Below are 19,181 nucleotides of genomic sequence, written 5' to 3'. Positions count from 1 at the left end.
ATAACCGGAGAATGCAGAACTTAGACTCTGTTTGATTGTTAGAACTGTTTGATGTAAACTCAAATCATGCACAGGAATATTGGAAAAGATGTAGTTAAATCATGTTTCTTTTATTCAACAATGTCTATATTAACTAGTCCTAAGATAGCACACTGTCATATGATACTGGCTAGGAATGGACTGATGTAGTTGCACTTGCTCCAAGCATGACACACCATCGAGCAAACATGACAGGTTTATTCAGCGTTTCTGCCCTGACCTGAATTCCACCCCCTGACGGAGACGGATGAGCCATGCAAATTGCATACAGCTCCACTGGAGAAGGCAAATGGAAAAAAACAAACAAACATGCTGGGAGAAGTGCACTCCAACAATAAACGTTTCATTTGATCTTAAGTAAATAATCATGAACTAAAGATGAATGGTGTCTTTGAGGTGATCCACGATTACAAAAAGGTAATTGACCATAAAAACATCAATGAAATGCAAAACGCTTTCATACTGCAGGGCTGCTGGGTTATGTGTGAGCTCATGCATATGTGCTGACACCAAATAAGTTCTGTCTCTGTGAGCAGCCACTTGTGAAGAAACTCAGACGGAGACATTTCTAAGTATTTCTCCCGGAGACCACCTACAAACACGGATTTTGGATAAACAGGCATAGTGTGCCCAGTCAGCGAGATCCTCGGTAGAGCACTGGACTACGTTGCCATGGAGTCGGAGCACCAGGCAGACTGTGACTATTGTAGAAGAAGAAGAGGAGGAGGGAAGGAGGGAATAGCAGAAGAGTAGAATGGTAGAAGCAAACAAAGTCATTTTGGTGCCAAATACTCCGATGAGGTTTAACTGTTTGTTCACCGATACACGCTGTACGTTTTTCAGCTTTAATTGGGAAAAGCCCGGTGCATGTTTATTGAGCCATTTGATCGAATGACCTCCATCGTTTCGCATTGACCATTTATTTCCAACTGACAGGCTTTCCCCCTGTGCTCTGAACAAGCAAGTCTGATAGAGAGGAAAAGCAGTGTTTTCATTTTGATACAAAACATCAAGGTAAAAGGTGTTTCTTTCTGCATGTGATATGGTTTATACTACTTTAGCAGATAACCCCTATATTTGTCTTTTTAAGCGACTGAATTTCCATCAATTCCCCATAATGTCCCATTCTTTTCCATGGTACGTTTCCACCTTGAATATTCCTGCACTTAGATGTTGCAATTCCCCAAACAAAATGGAATATTTGTCCTGCCTCTGAAAGCTCACACTCGAGAGCACTCGGTGAGAATCACTGCCAAGTTTGCAGAGCTGTCACCGCTCCCTGTGAGCGATTGTCCTTTATTGATTTTCTCTTTTTGTCCAATTTGAAAGGCTTCTCCGACAACACTGGCCTCACCCTTTGCAGCCTGTTTATCTAACTTTCTGTAAAGGTGACATCAGCTTTTGAGGTCTCAGCTTAATGTCCCTGCTACCTGGCAGCTTTTATTATTTCTAGCTCAAATTAGAACACCCCTCTTGATTGTTGTCACTGCTATGTATGAGTGAAACATTTGTTTATGTTTTTGTGTGTGTTCTCCATAGATAAGCTGTACATGGGCCCCGGTCAGTTGTACCAAGATCTGCAGAACCTGATCCATGACCTCAGTCTGGTGAACCAGATCTCCACCATGATCAGCAGCCTCAAAGGAAACTACCAGGTACTGTACTGAACACAAGCTGTGAGTTGAAGTCACATCAGTTCAACTCAACACAGCTCTATAATAATAATAACATCAACTTTATTTATATAGCACTCTTAAAAACAAAATTAGTGCTTTATGTATTCGCCAAAACATTTCAGTACTGATATGACATATTATCAGACATAACAAAAGTTGAAATGGAAGACAATACCCAAAAGTAACAGGAGTAACCTTTTTACCTACCTCCTTTGGTCCAGGAAATGTATTAAATGTAACAAATAAACAAACCTTGGACCCTGGTTTGGACATTCAGGTGTTAAAAAAAGATGAAATATATGCAATAACATATAAGGTTAAATAATATTTCCAAAAAATATATATTCTATTATATATATATATATTATATATTAAGTGCAAATCAAAATGAAATGTCATCAGTTTATTATATCTGAAAGGGAATACATATTAAAAGGTCATCAGAAATAAAAAAAACCTTATCACACATACATTTAGCTTTGTTGTGACTACTTGTTTTTGGTCATATTTCAAAGGAATATGAGTTGAATAGTTATATTGTGTCTATTAATATTATTGGAAGTTTGCCAAGAGTTGACATAGACAAATGTTCCCCCAGTGAACTTCAGGATCATGTTTCCTCAGATGCTTAAGGGCTGGGCTCTTATGAAGGCATGTAATGTTTAAACTGAGGAATGTGCCGGCGTGGGCAATTCTTCTCGGGAACACTGCGAGTCTCTTATGACTTAATTTGCAACATTCAAGCCTGTCATATCATGTGGCCACACACACACAAAGATAACACACACACACACACGTTTTTCTGTGCAGTTGGGATAGTGTTTTAGTTTGCATGAGTGTGTGTGAGATGTGTTTGTGCTGCAGTGGTCGGCCTGTCAGAGGCAGAGAAACAGAGAGGCTCTCGGAGACGTGTGTCCCAGAGATGGAGGGAGGGAGAGATTGAAGCGGAAAAAAAGAAGCAGGACTGAGCTGCCAAACATTTTTCACTACATGTCCTAACGTAAAGGATGCTAACAGACAACTGTTAACATGTTTAATAAAATGCCTTTCATACAGTTAGGAACCATGTATTGAAAGATCAAGACAAATGTGTGATGGCACTGTAAAGGAAAACGTCACCCACACAATGACCATTTGTCGATCTATTACTCCGCCATTGTTAAATTGATCTATACCCCCCTCTTTTTTCAAGCCTTTTCTTCCTGTATGAGTAATTGGAGTATTCTTTTAAGGCAACTACTGATCCCTCTACAGTTTATAAAGTAGCCTACACTGATTTGCAAGAGAAGTATACAAGCACAATACCATTTACATACAGAAGGCCACACCTGTCATCTTCACAAGTGTGTGTGTGATGTATTGTATTTCATTGCTGTGACGTGTTTTTTGATGTTAGTATCCCCAATGTAAATAACTGTAATGTTATCCTAATCCTATTCCCATTGTTGTGCCAACAATAAGCCTTCCTTTCTCTCCCACTCACTTCCCATTAGTTACCCTCTTTCTCCTTCTCATTCCCTCATCTCTTGTTTCCTCCTGTGTACAGAATGTAAACCCCACAGTGGCCCAGGATTGGGTGTCAGGTCTCCAGAGGCTGATACTGAAGAAGGAGGAGGAGATCAGAGCAGCTGACCGTTGTAGGATCCAACTCCAGCTGCCCGGAAAACATGACAAGTTTGTTTTCTACACACACATACACAACTCTTACATTTGAACAGTCTCCAACATAGTCTTGTTTTTCCTTGATTTGACCACAATCCCCTTTCATCCTTCTGAATGCCTTCCAGCTGCCCTGTGCGCCCAAAGCTTTATGAGTATTAGAGCACATGTGAATATGTGGATAAACAAGCTTCTCCACCAGCTCTAATCTGAGGCGCTAATCTCAGAGGAGGAAATGTGCATCAGTGTTTTTAAGCCAAAGGATGCTCAGCGCTGCAGCTGGTTCTGACCATGTCACACATTTACACACACTATTATAGTCTGGAAGTGGTCCCTTATGAGTACATCCTTCATTGGCATTTTCACACACTCTTTCTTTTCTTAACTTCCGCTCTCCATCCCTCATCCCTGCTGCATTTAGCTGCTGAGATTATCCTCGGGTATGTTTGGAAACACAGCTGTGCCTCACTCCTTCCTCCCCTGGGGCCTCGTGTATAACGCCGTGCGTAGGATTCACGTGGGAAGGTTGCTTACGTAGTAGAAATCCAAAAAATAGGTACAGAAATGTTCCGACATTTTTCACCGATTCACCAAACATTGCGTACCGGCGAGGAAAGTGCGTACAGCACTTCCTACGCCGGTTTCCCTTTATAAATCACAATCGACTCGAAATGCGGTGCAGCTTTTGCGGGCTTCACGTAACGCCCATATTTGCCTATAAATAGTCAAAGAAACGCCCATTCATTCATTCTGACTGACTTTATGAAGAAGATAGCAGGAAATGATGACAGAACAGCTAAAAAAGACATCTCACACCGTGTCAGAGTTTGGTTATTTTGGGGAGGTCGAGATAAATCATATTGTTTGGTTGATGCCGTTTGAACCAGAGTAGCAGCATGGAGGTCGGATCGTCACCAAAATAAATAAATAAGTGGTCCGAAAAAGGTTCATGACAAAAAAAATACACATAGTCTTCCTCAGGCAGTGTGTTTGTACCGGGGACAGGAGACCCCCCTGATGAGAAACTGTAAGAAATGATCGGCGAATCCCTCCGGAGTGGAGTCATGACGACTAGATCTGAATTATGTTTTTGTATTTGGTGGTTTGTGTCCCAGCTGTCGATCAGCAGCGTCTCCCCCCCCCCCCCAGCAACTCTATATCCACCAGTTAAAGGAAATACAACCAATGTGTTGTGTTATAAATATTTGCTGTACAATTGACCACATATGGTGTTCCCATACCTCCTGTGTTTTACGAGCGACTTATCAAGTCTTGGCAAACGGCATAAAACACGATTAAACATGATAGTATATAAAACCATGCTCGTAGCTAACCTATAGAAATGCAAAACGGCGTCAGTTTAGACGTAATTCTGTCCTCCTGCTTACCGCATCATTTATGAGAAAACATTTCATAACATTAACACAACCTATTCGAGGTGGTTTTAAATAGCATATCCGTATTTATTTATTTCTCTAAGTTATGTTTTTGTGTGCACTGAGGAGTCGCAAACAGGCGTTTGTTTAATAATTTTAAGATTGGCTTTAATCAATGTTTGAAAATGAATTCTTCATATATGATAAATGAGAGGTAACATTTTATTTATGGTATTATTTCCACATATTTCTCTCCATTCTTCCTTCTGCCAACGGTGTCGCAGTTTCTCGTCTCTCCCGTGTTTGTAATTAGTGCGTATGCATGGGTTAGAGTTTGCGTGGAGGACCGCACGTTTTCCCGTCAAGTTAATATTTTATAAATCGCAAACATTGCGTAGAAACTGGCGTACGCCATTTTTTGAGCGTATATCCCTTTAGAAATGAGGCCCCTGGTCTCTCAAATCTCAAAACACACACAACACTTCTCAGCACCAGTCAGTGGCAGTAGAGATGCATATCTGACACACACACACACACACACACACACACACACACACACACACACACACACACACGCACACATGAGCTGCTGATAGGAGCGATAATTGACATTGATTTGTGTCACAGTAGGTCTAGTCAGTCAGTATTGAATGGACAGAATCATTTCCCCCGTGGCTGGTATTCAACCCAGATAGAGCCCTTTCATTTGTTCATGATGGATATTTTTCTGTAACAGATACTAAGCACTGTACTGGTGTATATGTTTAGATATTCAGAAGTTAACATTACATTACATGTCACTTGTTAGACGCCATGACCACCTAAAGAAATATTTAAGCAAAGAAGGCCCTTTGGTTGCTAAAGAGTCGACACATATTGCACTAAACTCATCATTTAGTATCCTTTTATTAAAGCATCTGTCATGTTTGGTTTAAAAACACTGTCTGGTTAATGAAAGTACTTTTTCTTTTTTTTAGCTGTATGTGAGGACTTATATGTAGTTACAAAAAAAATGTCCACTGTTCTTAACTTCAAAATACCTATTTTAATATGTAATTGCACTTACAAGGCATTGAGAAAAATGTTGTATTTAACTAAACATTATGAAAACATTGTTGCTATTAGTTTTGAATTCTGAACTCCTGTCCAGTGTGTGGCTGTTGTGCTGAGTTATCACATAGAGCTTTATATTTATTTATTTACATACTAAATATGTGCAGTAAATCTAGGTGGACATTGAAAAACATTTCACAAAATATCCTATGAAGCACATTGATCATATTTTGTGATAATATACATATAACACTGTGAGAGTGTGTAACTTTCTTTCAACTTTCTAATCTAGTGTTTTTGTTTTGTCCTCTCTATTGGCAGGTTGGGTAAACCCACTTACTTCAGTGCCGTGTTCAACACCCTCAGCCCGGCCATCAAACAGTCATGGATCAGCAACCTGCAGATGGCTAAGCTGGCTCTAGGTACAGAACAACAACATTGTCTCAGTTCTACCATTGTTTTATTTCATTTTAATTGTGTATACATGCATTTATAAAATGTATCTGTTTACTTTCTTGACTTTTTGGTATATGTATCTCTTTATTTCATTGCGTATGATTTTTCAAGTGACTACAGTTAAACATTATTGGCTAATGGTTGTTAGGTCATCCACATATTATGACCAAATCTAGTGAATTCAAATCAGCACCAAACAATGTTTAAAACTAGTTATAAGTTGATATTTGTTTAATGTGATTTCTGAGTCTTTTATTCTGAAGGCAGATACATTGTGGTTAAAAAACAAGGCAGATGACTTGTTGTGGTTAAAAAACACTTACTGTACATCAGATCACGTGCTAATTGTGTGTGTATTTGTGTGTTACATCAGAGGAGGACAACCTGCAGGGATGGTTCTTCGCCGAGGAAGATGGGAATCAGATCAAAAAGCAGAAACACCCTCTTTTGCTTCGGCAAATGCCTGTGGTCATGTCAAAGCTGCAGGAGTTCAAGGTGAGACATTTTGATTTTCGTGTAGCTTTCTTAGGTGAAAGCAACAAACAGTCAACCAGCCGGTCAGCTCAGTAGGTTATATCATGGTCCTCAAAGAAACAAGGTTGTGAGTTTGATACACTAACAAGCCACAATAACTTTATGGATATATTGTCTGCTGATTGGAAAGCACGGTCAGTTTGAATTAGGCCATTGCCAATATTAAGTCCAATGTAGTAACCTCCAATATACATAGTGGCTGGTCAATTCAATGCCAAGGTCCGACAACAGTATGGTTAATGCTCATATTATAACACTGCCTGTTAATAGATTAACCACAATGACATACCAAATGACCTTTTCCATTTTATATATCACATTTGTTTCAAGTCACTTCCTAAAAACCAAGGAATAAGCATATTCAACTAATGATTTCTAAAATGTGTATCATTTAATGGTTTTACATTCCTTTATTCAACCGATTTGTGGAATGGAGTTGGATACACTGTGTTTGAGTCCATGTTGTCATTTGCATTTGGAAGGTTACCATAGTTTGAATAAAGCAGCTACCAACATATACAGGCCTCTAGTGTAGGAAAAAAGAGGTCATCAGTATAAATGTAATCTCAAATCAACTGTCCGAATGTTCTTATCTCAGTCATGTGTGTGTGACTGTGTCCTAAATACCAAACTGCATGTCTTTACAATATTTAATGGATTATGTCTACTAGCAGTGTCTGATCAGTTATCATCCTTTTTAAAAGGCTTAAAAATGTATGATGGCCAGCATTTCAGTTGGTTACAGTGTGATGCCATCGGGGCATGATCCACCGACTAGAAACACAGGAAACAAGCTAATAGCAATGTCACCATTAAATGATATTGGTTTTTATTACACTGATTTGTGGAATGGACAACACAATGTTAACATCATGAGTCATTTAGAATAATTGATGTCACTCTGAGGCCCTTCCTAAACATTGTATAGTACTTAACAGGACCTTTTAATCATTTTAATGTCTTTCACTCCTCTCAGTTCACTAAGGAATGGGTTCAAATATAAATGGCTTGCTTATTTTTGTCTACTTGTGATTGTTTGACTGCAATTTGGGACTTCTTTGAATTTGTTTATTTGAGTCTCGTGTATTGGAGGGGTGCCCTAGTTGGAATCCAGCAGCCATATTTGTTCCGCCTCTCAACAGGCCTCAACTGTGGTCAACAGAAGGTCATCAGTATAAATGTTGTTGTAAATCAGCTGTCTGAGTGTCTCTGTCTCAGCTTTTGTTGCGTGTAAGTGTGTGATTGCATTTTGTGAGTCTCTGTGTACTTAACTCCATCTCTTCCCTATTATTAAACTCAGTATTATATATATATATATATATATATATATATATACCTACCTACCATCTTTGTGAAAGCATGCCATATAGTCATTGTAAGTTGGCCGGTTAGCTCAGTTGGTTAGAGCGTCGTGCTAATAACGCGAAGGTCGCGGGTTCGATACCCGTACTGGCCAATAATTATGACAATTTAGCTCAGTTTGAAACAGAACTTCAAACTTTGACGTAGGTAATGTAAAGCTAATCAGATAAACAATGTGACAGTACAATAATGCAAAAAATATGAATGTGTGTCCGATATTGTGATATCAGCCAGAAAGAATTGAATAGCTCTTCCCCTGCATGCATACATCCTTCCACAAATGTCATGAACACTAACAAACAAGGAAACATGGTAATCCTTACAAACAATTTCTAATGTTTCTTTGTATAGTTTTAAATGGGTGGATGCAGGTATTTGTTTCAAATAGTTTTTGTGAGCATTTGACTGCAAACAGGGTTATCTGTAACAGCAAAAGTTCATGGACATTATTTATGAATTGTCTGAAAATAGACATGACAGTGATTTGTGGTGGTACAAGGGTCACATTCTGTCAGCAGCCCTGACAATACCATAAGTCAGTTTTCAGGCCGGTTAGCTCAGTTGGTTAGAGCGTCGTGCTAATAACGCGAAGGTCGCGGGTTCGATACCCGTACTGGCCATTCTGATTTTAGACTAGTAACAAGTATCAGATAACAGCACTAACATTGCCATGTAGTTGATTTGACCCATGTTGGTGGACTTTGACTGGAAATGTGGCAATCATTTGGACTGTCGCTGTCCCTTAGTAGATGTCTAACAAAATAGGGTTGCTACAGAGGCTTAACATTTATATAGACACCAATAAAGAACAACCGGACACCTGTTTTCTCTATCCTGTGAATTCCTACATTATGACTTACTCGTCTGACCTGTCTTCATGTTGTGTGACAGGTGGAATGTGCCGTTCATAATCCAGAGCCCCACATCAACACAGAGAGCACAGCTGATACTCCGGTCGTGGGCCATGGCTGTGTTTGGGTGAGACATTTTCCCTTCTTTGTTCAGTAAAACAAACACTGTAGTAGCCAACAATTACATACATTAAAGAGTTTATTTCAGCATTTATAGTGGTTACCTACAAAAGTATGGGCTTCTTCCATCCAGAGGGAAATAACATTAGTAGTTCTGCTAATATACGTTCATGGGCCTCACCCCTGAAATTGGAGTTTTGGATTTAAGGGTTTAGTTAAGTGTGTTAAGTGGATTTAACAACTGTTCATTGGCAAATGGTATCGCTGTCCTCTTATTTTCAGCACCCTAGATTATTTAGGTTTAACCACTTGAGTGTGGCTCTTAGTTTTGGCTGAGAGCAGTTTTTCACTGTAGTGTGTTAGCTTTGTCAGATTTTGTTTGAATGCGTTTTTGCTGTTTTTCATCTAAAATGTCCCCTTGGAGAAATAACCTTGGTTTCACTATAATTGCTTCATTACCTAAGTTTATAAGCAAAATAAACGGACTGTCATAACTGTGGTCATCACTGCTAATGCCGTGTTTTACACCATCAGGGAAAACCTTGGGTTTGTTAAAGATTTAGACATTTCTCTAGCTGGTTATTTTCATGGTGAGGTCCAATATAAACTCTATCAGAAAGATGTTAAACCGAGATATTAAATATTGTTTTCAACATAATCGTATGTTGTAATTATATATACATTTTTTACGTACTTTAAGTACTTCAGTCGCATGTCTATTTCTGATGTTTGGTGCTAATACTGTGCTGGGTCTCGCTGGGACAGACAAAACAAAAGGCTTTTCATTTGTGTTCAGGTTGCGAGTTGCACCAACCAGATGGGCCAGATATCCATCGTGGCCATGCAGAGCTCCAACCCTAAGGTGACTGAGTGTTTCAACGTGGAGTCCCGTATCCTCTGCATGACCTTCGTCCCTGCTGAGCAGCCTCAGGAGAACGGAGAGAAGGTTACAGAAAAGAACTGTGTCCCTGCAGCGAAGGCCAGTGACTCCCCCAGTGTCTGTCTGGGCATGGAAGAGGGCAGGTACAGAACATAGACAGTGTGCCTTTAATGTATTTGAATGTATAAAAGATACAGCAAGTGTTTCAATGATCCATCCAATGTCAGGTTGTATTTATGCATGTATACATGGGGAATGAAAGGATGAAAAACAAATGCATTTTCAAGAGTTTCTTCTATGTTGCCCCAAACTTTACTGTGGGTAATACTTTTACAAACCAGCTTCAGGGAACGTCAGAGAAAACATCAGAAAAAGCCCCCAAAAGCATCTCTAAAACATTGAACTTGTTTCAGCAAAAGAATAGATTTAATTAAATGTAATCATTCAAAGTGTCAAACACGGTCTCTTAAATCTCTTTAACTGCAGCTACTACCAGATTGTTATAGTTGACATAGATGTATCTTTAAAGAAGCACACTGTTGTAAGTTGGATCTAATTGCATGTCCTTTCTCCTTCAGTATCATTGTGTATAAAAGCAGCCAGCGATCAAAGAAAGTGCGCCTGCAGCATTTTTTCACCCCGGACAAGTCCACCGTCACCAGCCTAGTGTATAAGAAACACTGTCTGTACGTCGGCCTGGTCAGCGGCTCTGTGGCCGTCTACTCCAGATCACAAGGTGGGTGTTTCAGTCGAGGAGGGGCTCAATTTGTGTATCTCCTCTGCTATAGCCTCAGCATTCTGCCTTTGTAATGTTTGTTTGTCTCTTAAATGGCTGTAACTGGAGCGATTACAGGGATAAATCACTGGTGTTATAGGAAACAGAAATGCATTCACTGAGTTCATTAGATTTGGTTTGACAAATGTGTAGGCTGACAGTGTTAGCACCAGCCCTGAGTTTTGAAACCTGACCCATAATTGGCCAGGAACATGCATAGGAGCCCTGTTGCTGACTTGGTTACATTTAGAAACCCACTGACCTAGTTTACCAAAAGCCTTCAGCACCATGTCTGATGACTTCTTCCAATAACAGGCAGAACTTGTTACAATGCTACAACTTTTTGCAACACTAAATGAGAAGGGTTATTCTGGGTTATATAGGTGCATTGCTCTTACTTCTATGTTTCTGTCTCTGCGGTTGCCTTTGAGTGTGTGAGTCAGAGGCTCAGTGTGTAGCAGGGGGTCAGGGGTCACCTCTGCTCTGTGTTGAGGTTCTGTTCCCCTTTGCTCGGTTGTCTGGGAGAAGCCAATCTGTTTCGCCGTGACCTACTTCATGTTTTTTCCTCCCAGACGAGCTTAGGCGCATTAGAGGAGAGGATCTGAGCTGCACTATTCCCACAGTTATTCTTATTCTGTGTTTTGTTCCATCTCTTCTTGGCACTGGCAGCCGTGCAAACAGTCTGAGCGTCTTCCTCTCACTCTCTCAGCCTTTTATCTGTGTCACGTAACATTCTTGTTCAACCACCTGATATAAAGTTTAATATTCTCACTTTTCAATTATTTATTTGTCAGTTATTTTTATAACTTATGGCTTTAACCTGGGTGCTTGAATGTTGCTGTTCTTTTTATATCATTATCTTTTTTTGTTATGCTATCTGTGTAAAGCAAATTGCGCTCCCAGCTTGAAAAGTCCTATACAAATACACTTGTAAAAAATGTGAACATATTTCAGATCACAAGGGAACACTCTTGTTATCCATACATAAGTGTTGTTCTCACTATCCTGTGATGCCACCAATGCTAGAGGCAGGTTTCACTAATCACATACAGTCATGCACACATATGACCCAAGATACATTGCAACATCTTCAATTCCTTCCTCTGTGGTTCTATTTAGTTGGCTTGCGTTCTCTGGAAAGAGATAGGAAAATATAGAATATGGAAGAAGGCCTGAGGACAGAAGAAGAGGAGGGAAAATATCCTCATTTATTCCACAGTTGAGTGATGGTGTGCTTGGCAGAAACAAACTGCGTGTATGCAACCGTTCAGGAATGTTCAAAGCTTCTCATTACTCCGTATTTTGATGCACACGTCACCTCATGTACCCCTCTACTCTCCAGTCATGACACTGGCACGGAGTATGCTGGTGTGTCAAAAGAAAATCCTCGAAGAAAATCCTGGCCCTAGATCTTGTGATTGTGATTTGTGTGGCATCTGTCACTGGAACATGAAGCCTGATGCTTAAATGATGAGTCACAGCCGGTTAGAATAGGATAGCTGTACCCTGCATCCCCATGGTAACGATGTTCAAATACTCTGTGTAACCCTCTGCCCCATTAGCATTTCAATTCGATTCATTGCAGAGAAAAGAGTTGGAAAAAATGATCCGCTTATGTGCTTTGATGTTACACTCAGCTGATGTACCCTCACGTTGAATTGTGACGACGCAGTCAATACAAGACGGATGTTTCCTTGTTGTGGAAGCCATCAGTGCTGCGGAGTTATCTTAGATGCTGTGTGTCTGATGCTGGCCGGGCAGCCTCATTCTGCCACGCTTGCTGTTACATTTTGTGACTGACTGTGTGAGAGATGGAGAAAGAAGGAGGCAATGATTCGACAAAAGGTTGCACGTCAGAGGCAGATACTCAGAACATAAACTCTGCTCTTGTCCATTCTGCCGTCCTGCATCTTCCTACTTATCCTCATTGAGAGATTAGTTTTCTGCTTCAGATTTGAAAGAAAAAGACACATTAGCTGCTTGGTTTGTGCTGCTGTTTGCGCTGTTAAAGGTCATGTGTTACACCTGACATGAAAGAATGCTACAGTTGAAAAAGTGCGAGGTGAGGGCAGACTTACATAAGACTGACAATTAGCAATCCTGTATTTCTTTTTCCACTGCTCCTTTTTTTCTTCCTCATGTACATCTACCTGCAGAGTATGATTGTTAACAACATATACACAGGGCATTGCTGGAATGCTAATCCCACCTAGCCCCTGTGGTGGGAGATTACCCTCACTTCCTCACTCATTACTGTACCCCTGAAAGCAAGAACATCTCTCCCTGCATGGCACCTCAGCCTTCAATAGCCGCCTTTGTGCCTCCGCTTGACAAACACCATTGGTGAGGCCTCGTTCACTTCCTAGCCTAGATTAGCTGAGGGAATGTGGTATCTGAAGGAAATGAAGGCTGTATTCAATACAAGCCCTTCTAGTAAAAGGTACATGTCAGTTTTACTGGTTTAAATCCTACGGAGTCCCAGAGAAAGACAGATTGTGGAGATCCTTTTTCAAAGTCTCATCAACATTGTTTTCACTCCTGTGTTAATGAATCAACCACATGTTAATGGGATTTGTCAATTGTTTAAAAAAAAATGTGACTTCATCTCTGAAAATGGTGCTTTGGCGGATATCTTTTTATATTTTTTAAGAAAGGCAGCTTGTGGCTTCCGTACATTCCCATATCTGTATATAAAATGAACCAAATATAGACCTTATTTCTGTCCAACAAACTCACATTTCCTCCCATGTTCTGACTCTAAACCAGAAGATATCACACACAGATGTAACGTGTTGATATTTATAAAGGCACTGCATGTGGTGTTTTTTTGCAGTTGAGCTGGCACTGCAGGTGCCCGGGCACATGTAGAACAGAGTGTGTAGGAGGTGTGTGTGGGATAGAGCTCGGCTCTGACTAATGCCTAGCAGCCCATCTATATTCATAGTGAAGGCTTTAAAAACCATCAATGGCCACTCCACCAGCATCAGCAGAGTCATACATGCAAATTACCTTTTCAGGCGACACTTCTAAAGACAGAGTGTCTATCATTGTGTCTTCCTTTAACAGTATAATTCATTCATCTTTTACATAAACATCGCTGGAGGTTAACATAGCAAAAGAGAATGTAATAAATAATACTATAATGTTTGCATAAGAATGTTTTGTAAAATTGCTAATTGTTTGTCTATAAGTAATGCCAGTGTTGTGTTTGTGACAGATGGTTTGTGGAGCCATGAGAAGCCTAAGGTGCTGAAACTGGGAATCCTGCCAGTGAAGGCCATGCTGGCAGTGGAGGAGCACCTCTGGGCTTCATCAGGTGGACAGGTCTTCATCATCAGCACCCTCACACACTCCATAGAGGTAAGAAACCTAGCTCTGATACTCTTACCATACCTACATCACAAAGGATCTAAGTCCTGAAAGGCAAGTAAGAAAACTAATTCTGGTGATCCATTTTCTTTTTGTTAACTTTAAAAAAAAGGTCAAATCAAAATAATAATTTTTCTAGGTTACTCGTATTAATTACAAAAACAGGTGAAAAAAAGACAAAATAATTTGTGTTTGCTTCCAGATTAGTTTACAAATTAGCATTCACTCTAAACACAAGGTAACCAGAGTATTTTTTGTATTAGCAACCTATCTAACAGTACGAGTTTACCTGGAAGAATACATGAATGCTATAAGTCTTATTTGGAAAATGGGGTAGTTATGCAATTCAGACTTGTGTGGCTGATTGAGTATTACAACAACAAACAGAGAAAAATATTTGATCAACAATATTCTCAAACATTTTTCCCTACTTGTCTTTGAAAAAAAACAAGTAATTAAAGATATACTAGATAAAAGATACAAAAAAATGTGTTTCACTCATTTGTTTCACAGCTTTAATTTTTTTGAAAGTTTTCTTAATTCATACACAGGAGAGAAAAGATCAGACTTGTTCATCTCACTTGCCTCTCAGGGCTTCCATACAGAGCACATCATCGTGTGTATTATAAATAAACCTTTGTATAACTGTTGGAAAGTTAAGACGTGTAACATTTTGAGTGCAGATATAAAGGATTCTTTGTCAGGGAGATCTCCCAAGAAGCAGTCTGTGTAAACTGCGGTCTGCCTCTAGCTGTTGAACGTCCCACATTTCCCTTCCCGGGAACTATTCTTTCCATATCCTTAAATATAATTGGTATTCCCTGTGTGCGTTCTGGCCTGGTTCATGGAATGGAAGCGCCTGCCATGAGTACAGGAATAGCACCGTCCCTGTGACATGCACTCACTAATAATCTGTTTAGCCTCGTTAAGATCATTATGTCGGACCACCTGCCTGCCTCGCTCTCTTTTCCTCACTGAGGAGTTAGTCCAGAGTGGTGTCAGGAAGTTAAACGGAGACAGAGAGACAGAGACGGATGGTGAGATGGATACAAATACATGAGACAATTAAGTCATAAATAAATCATCAAATAATTAATCAAAGGTAAATGCAATATAAATACTAATGTGTGCAAAACAAATCAAGGAAGTCACATTTACATCTCATGCTCCTTCATCACCACATGTATTACGTTTATAACCCTGTTCTGACACTTGCTAATGGTCTCCTTGGCCAAATAAAACTCCACCTACATGTAAAGCAATGTGTAGGGACATTATGTAACCAGTGGAGATGGAAAAAGCTCAGTTTATTGGTCTCCAGCAACAGAAAACCCTAACCTAACTCACAGTACATATTTAAAACTAATCTTGTTCGCACTTGTGAAAAAGAGATAAATGAAGAGGTAAAGAGAAATGATTTATAGTCTGATTTATATTCTGAATAATCAACATCATCCATAAATCAACATATATTAGGTGCATTTGGCAGAAACACATTTTCGATGGTGAAGTACAATCACAGGATCCCAGACATTACAATCCCAGACAATGCACGGCTGCTTGAGACTGAACTTTCACTCATAGGCTGACAGTCAAACTTAAACAGCCCGACAACAACCTGCCACACAAAACAAACACCCGCCAGAGGTAACAAATATATAAAAAAGAACCTTAGATTGAATATCTTATATTGCACAAGCAACCAAGCAAACATTATTGGGGTGAAATGCAATGCTAAGCACAGTTTGATGGCTATATAGCTAATTATTGGTAACCAGGTAATTAACCTGAGCCCCAGAATATTGAACAGCATGCAAATGAAACTTCTTAAAGGTCTTTTTATTTTTGTCTTAGTACATCTGTGAAAAATCCTTCCAAGTCTCAGATTTCACTTGGTTATATTCTGAGTAAGTAATAACGTAATGCCTAAATCCTTTCTCCCACCTCCAGAGGCAGCTGGAGGCCCACCAGGAGGAGGGCATGGTGGTGTCCCACATGGTGGTGGCCGGGGTCGGCATCTGGATCGCCTCCAGCTCCGGCTCCACTCTGCGCCTCTTCCACACCGAGACCCTGGAGCACCTGCAGGACATTAACATCGCCACACCTGTTCACAATACCCTGCCTGGTAAGACACATACAACGTTCATTTCCAGATCTTTCTAAATATCAGCATAACTGGGACCAGACTCTTATTCAACACAATATAAGCCTTATTATTATTAGTATTATTTGAGTTAAAAGGATCTGTCCAAAGTCAAGAAACAGATTTGTAAAATAACACCCACGTTTGTAGTTCAAATATTACGCATCAGTGTCAGAATTACGTCCACCTACATCGCTTTGTATTATTGTTTTTCTCTTTGTTTCCATCCCACGCCAACATTTTATTTTGTTGGACAAATACAATCTGGAAGGGATTTTCAAGTTACATCTCCAAGGTAACCAGAGGAACATTCCTGTCATGCCAGATGGAGTTTCTCTCCCACACACTCCTCCCCCCTCCCAGCCGGAAACGCCTCCACTGGACTCCTTTGTTCCTTCCGTGACATAGTGACATCCCTATATAACACTTGCGTTACTTTTGGCTCGCACTCTTACACATTGTACGTGATAAAAGGCTAAGGGGCAGGACATCAATAAGCGGTTGACCAATCACAACAGAGCCGGCCAGCTAACCAATCAGAGCAGACTGGGCTCTGGTTTCAGACAGAGGGTGAAAAGAAAAATACAGGCAGTATGAGAAAAACAAAGAGCTTTTTTAACATTAAATAATGGTAACATGTCACAGTAGAAGAACATACTAATATGAACCTGAACATTTGCATAATGTAGCCCCTTTAAATGAAAAGTGTAGAATTCACAAAGATCGGATGCCTGTTTAACCTGCTGATGTAATTACTTTTCTTTCTTGTTGGTCGTTCCTAAAATAAATCTTTGAAAATCTTTGATGTTATATCCTATGTAACTAATAGAAAAACATACCATAGTGTTAGTATTCAGAGCCTTGCGGTTCCAAACATCAAGTCATGGTGATTCTGTGGTCTTACCACCTTTACCACTTCAAAAGCACTGCCTCTCTCTCTCTGCCTGCCCTGGAGTGTCAGTCAGTAATGCGATCCGTGCGCCTGAGTGAGACTGAAAGCTTTTAGAGAGTGTCAAACTGACTGACGAAGAACAGCAACGAGTAGTTGTTCACTCTTCTGATATCTGATATCGTGATCATCTAGTCAAATATACTTCTGCAGAGACATCCCAGCGTCTTTGAGTGTGATGCGAGTCCTGCAATGACCTCATGTTTTCAAGGTGCTGTCAGTAATTATGTGACATCAGTGCTCAAACAGACAGCTCTTGTTATGGCAGGTGTGTCATGCTCTCGTCCTCCTAAAGTCTAAACAGTGAATCAGGAACCTCTTATTTTGTCTCTATTCTGAGCGTTGCATAAGGGAAACTTTTCACCTCATAAAATCATATTAAAGGAAACTTAGTGTGCTCTGAAAGAGGCTGAACGCTTGTGAAAACAAATAATGGGATGTCTTTTTGATAAGTGGCCAAACAACCGACATTACGAAGTATTACATTATTACATCACATTTAAATAGCTAATGGCTGAGCTAATGGAGTTCAGCACAAAATAGTGTCCCCCAACTATCTTAAAGGTTAATGGTACCATCAAAACATGTGTTTTGGTCTTACTAACACTTATATCAACTTTTATGACAGATAAAACTAGACCTATCTGTGTTAAACATAAACAACAATGTGGGAGTACCTGCAGGTTGGCCCGTGAGTGCAGTGATTCTGAGAACAGTGGTTTGTTCCTATTTGAAGAGCGATTTACTGCACTTAGATCATTCCACCATAATGGCCCACCTGTAATCTCTGACTGTGTAAGGCACTGCAGATGTAAACCTGTCATTACCAGGTAGTAACACTGCAAAACAGCATCGAAGGCGATTGGACACCAGAAGGGTAGCGAGCTAATGTGTTTAGAAATGAGCTTTGTTACTATAGGTACCTTCGTCATCACAGTGGATTACGTTGTATTTAGTGTGTGGCAGTTGGTTGTGAAACAGTTTCCTTCCGTGTGTGTTTAAGCCAACGTTGTCGCTGTCCAACCGAATGACTGTCAGTGTGACTTTTGTCCCTGGCTGAAGTCATGGAAGCGGCGTGCTGCTGCTTCAGATCTTGTAATCTGCTGCGTTACATCATCTTGACCCAAAGACACAGAATGAGTGTAGTTCTTTGGGGTTTCTTGTTGCTTCCGTCAGAATTTGGGAAGTCCACCGCTGCTGCGTTCAATCCCTTTTCCCTCTGTGCTGAGTAATGCAGTCAGCTGCGGTTTGGCATGCACTTCCCTCATTCTTCTTCGTTGTGTTGTCTGGGAGTTTGTATTTGTTTGACAGTCATCTCATTGCTTTCCTCTTGGTTGCATTAAGGTTCTTAAATTAGATCTGGATCTGGGTTTACTTTTCTGTTGACAGCTGTGGTTTTTCTGTATGTGTAGTGGTGTGTGCAGTTGATGACTAGCCTGCAGTTGTTCTGTGCGATCTCATCGGCAGCATCATTAGCAGTGCTTAGACTAAACTGAGGGAGCATTTCGGCTCCTCTATTGCCGCCACAAGGTAGCAATAACGTTAGGAAAAGCACCAGAAGTATTCAGCTAAATGACAAAGAGAATCTGTTGAGGTTGTGTAACATCTGCTGAAGCAGGGCACTTCAAGCTGAATTGATTAATCAGCAGAATGTCAGATCTTATGTAATAAGCTGTTGGGAGTTGCTTTGAAATACCACTTAGCTGTAGGAGCAGCAATGAATCCACTGCTGTGAACACACACTTCAACAAATCCACTCGCAGCTTTTGTGGTTAAATGTGGCCCTATGGTTAGCAGAGGAAACCTATTTATGAACAGTACTGGCAACAGAAGAAACGCTGAATTTGCAAACCCAAGTTCCTTAAGGAAATCCATAACTGCATGTCAAAAAGTAAAATAGCTTGGAGTGTCTACACTGACTTGATATACTGACTCTGAT

At 40.2% G+C, this 19,181-nt stretch overlaps 1 protein-coding gene and 2 non-coding genes across 5 annotated transcripts in view; all 3 read left to right on the top strand.

Annotated features, from left to right (window-relative positions):
- arhgef10 (Rho guanine nucleotide exchange factor (GEF) 10) overlaps window positions 1-19,181 on the top strand; it is a 51,043-nt gene that overhangs the window by 25,767 nt on the left and 6,095 nt on the right. For all 3 annotated transcript variants that reach the window (XM_034111520.1, XM_034111521.1, XM_034111519.1), the window contains 9 exons: window positions 1,579-1,694; window positions 3,262-3,389; window positions 6,125-6,225; window positions 6,633-6,754; window positions 9,047-9,133; window positions 9,923-10,149; window positions 10,585-10,742; window positions 13,999-14,141; window positions 16,101-16,275. In XM_034111520.1, coding sequence (XP_033967411.1) covers window positions 1,579-1,694; window positions 3,262-3,389; window positions 6,125-6,225; window positions 6,633-6,754; window positions 9,047-9,133; window positions 9,923-10,149; window positions 10,585-10,742; window positions 13,999-14,141; window positions 16,101-16,275 — 1,257 coding nt within the window. The remainder of the gene's footprint in view (window positions 1-1,578; window positions 1,695-3,261; window positions 3,390-6,124; window positions 6,226-6,632; window positions 6,755-9,046; window positions 9,134-9,922; window positions 10,150-10,584; window positions 10,743-13,998; window positions 14,142-16,100; window positions 16,276-19,181) is intronic.
- Window positions 8,176-8,249, top strand: trnai-aau (transfer RNA isoleucine (anticodon AAU)). Its single transcript has one exon. It is a non-coding gene; the product is annotated as a tRNA-Ile (tRNA).
- On the top strand, window positions 8,702-8,775 carry trnai-aau (transfer RNA isoleucine (anticodon AAU)). Its single transcript has one exon. It is a non-coding gene; the product is annotated as a tRNA-Ile (tRNA).

This window comes from Pseudochaenichthys georgianus, chromosome 22, assembly GCF_902827115.2.
Source record: "Pseudochaenichthys georgianus chromosome 22, fPseGeo1.2, whole genome shotgun sequence".
Classification (NCBI taxonomy): Eukaryota; Metazoa; Chordata; class Actinopteri; order Perciformes; family Channichthyidae; genus Pseudochaenichthys; species Pseudochaenichthys georgianus.
The sequence above is the reverse complement of the archived record's forward strand: the minus strand, read 5'-3'. Positions and strand labels throughout refer to the sequence as shown.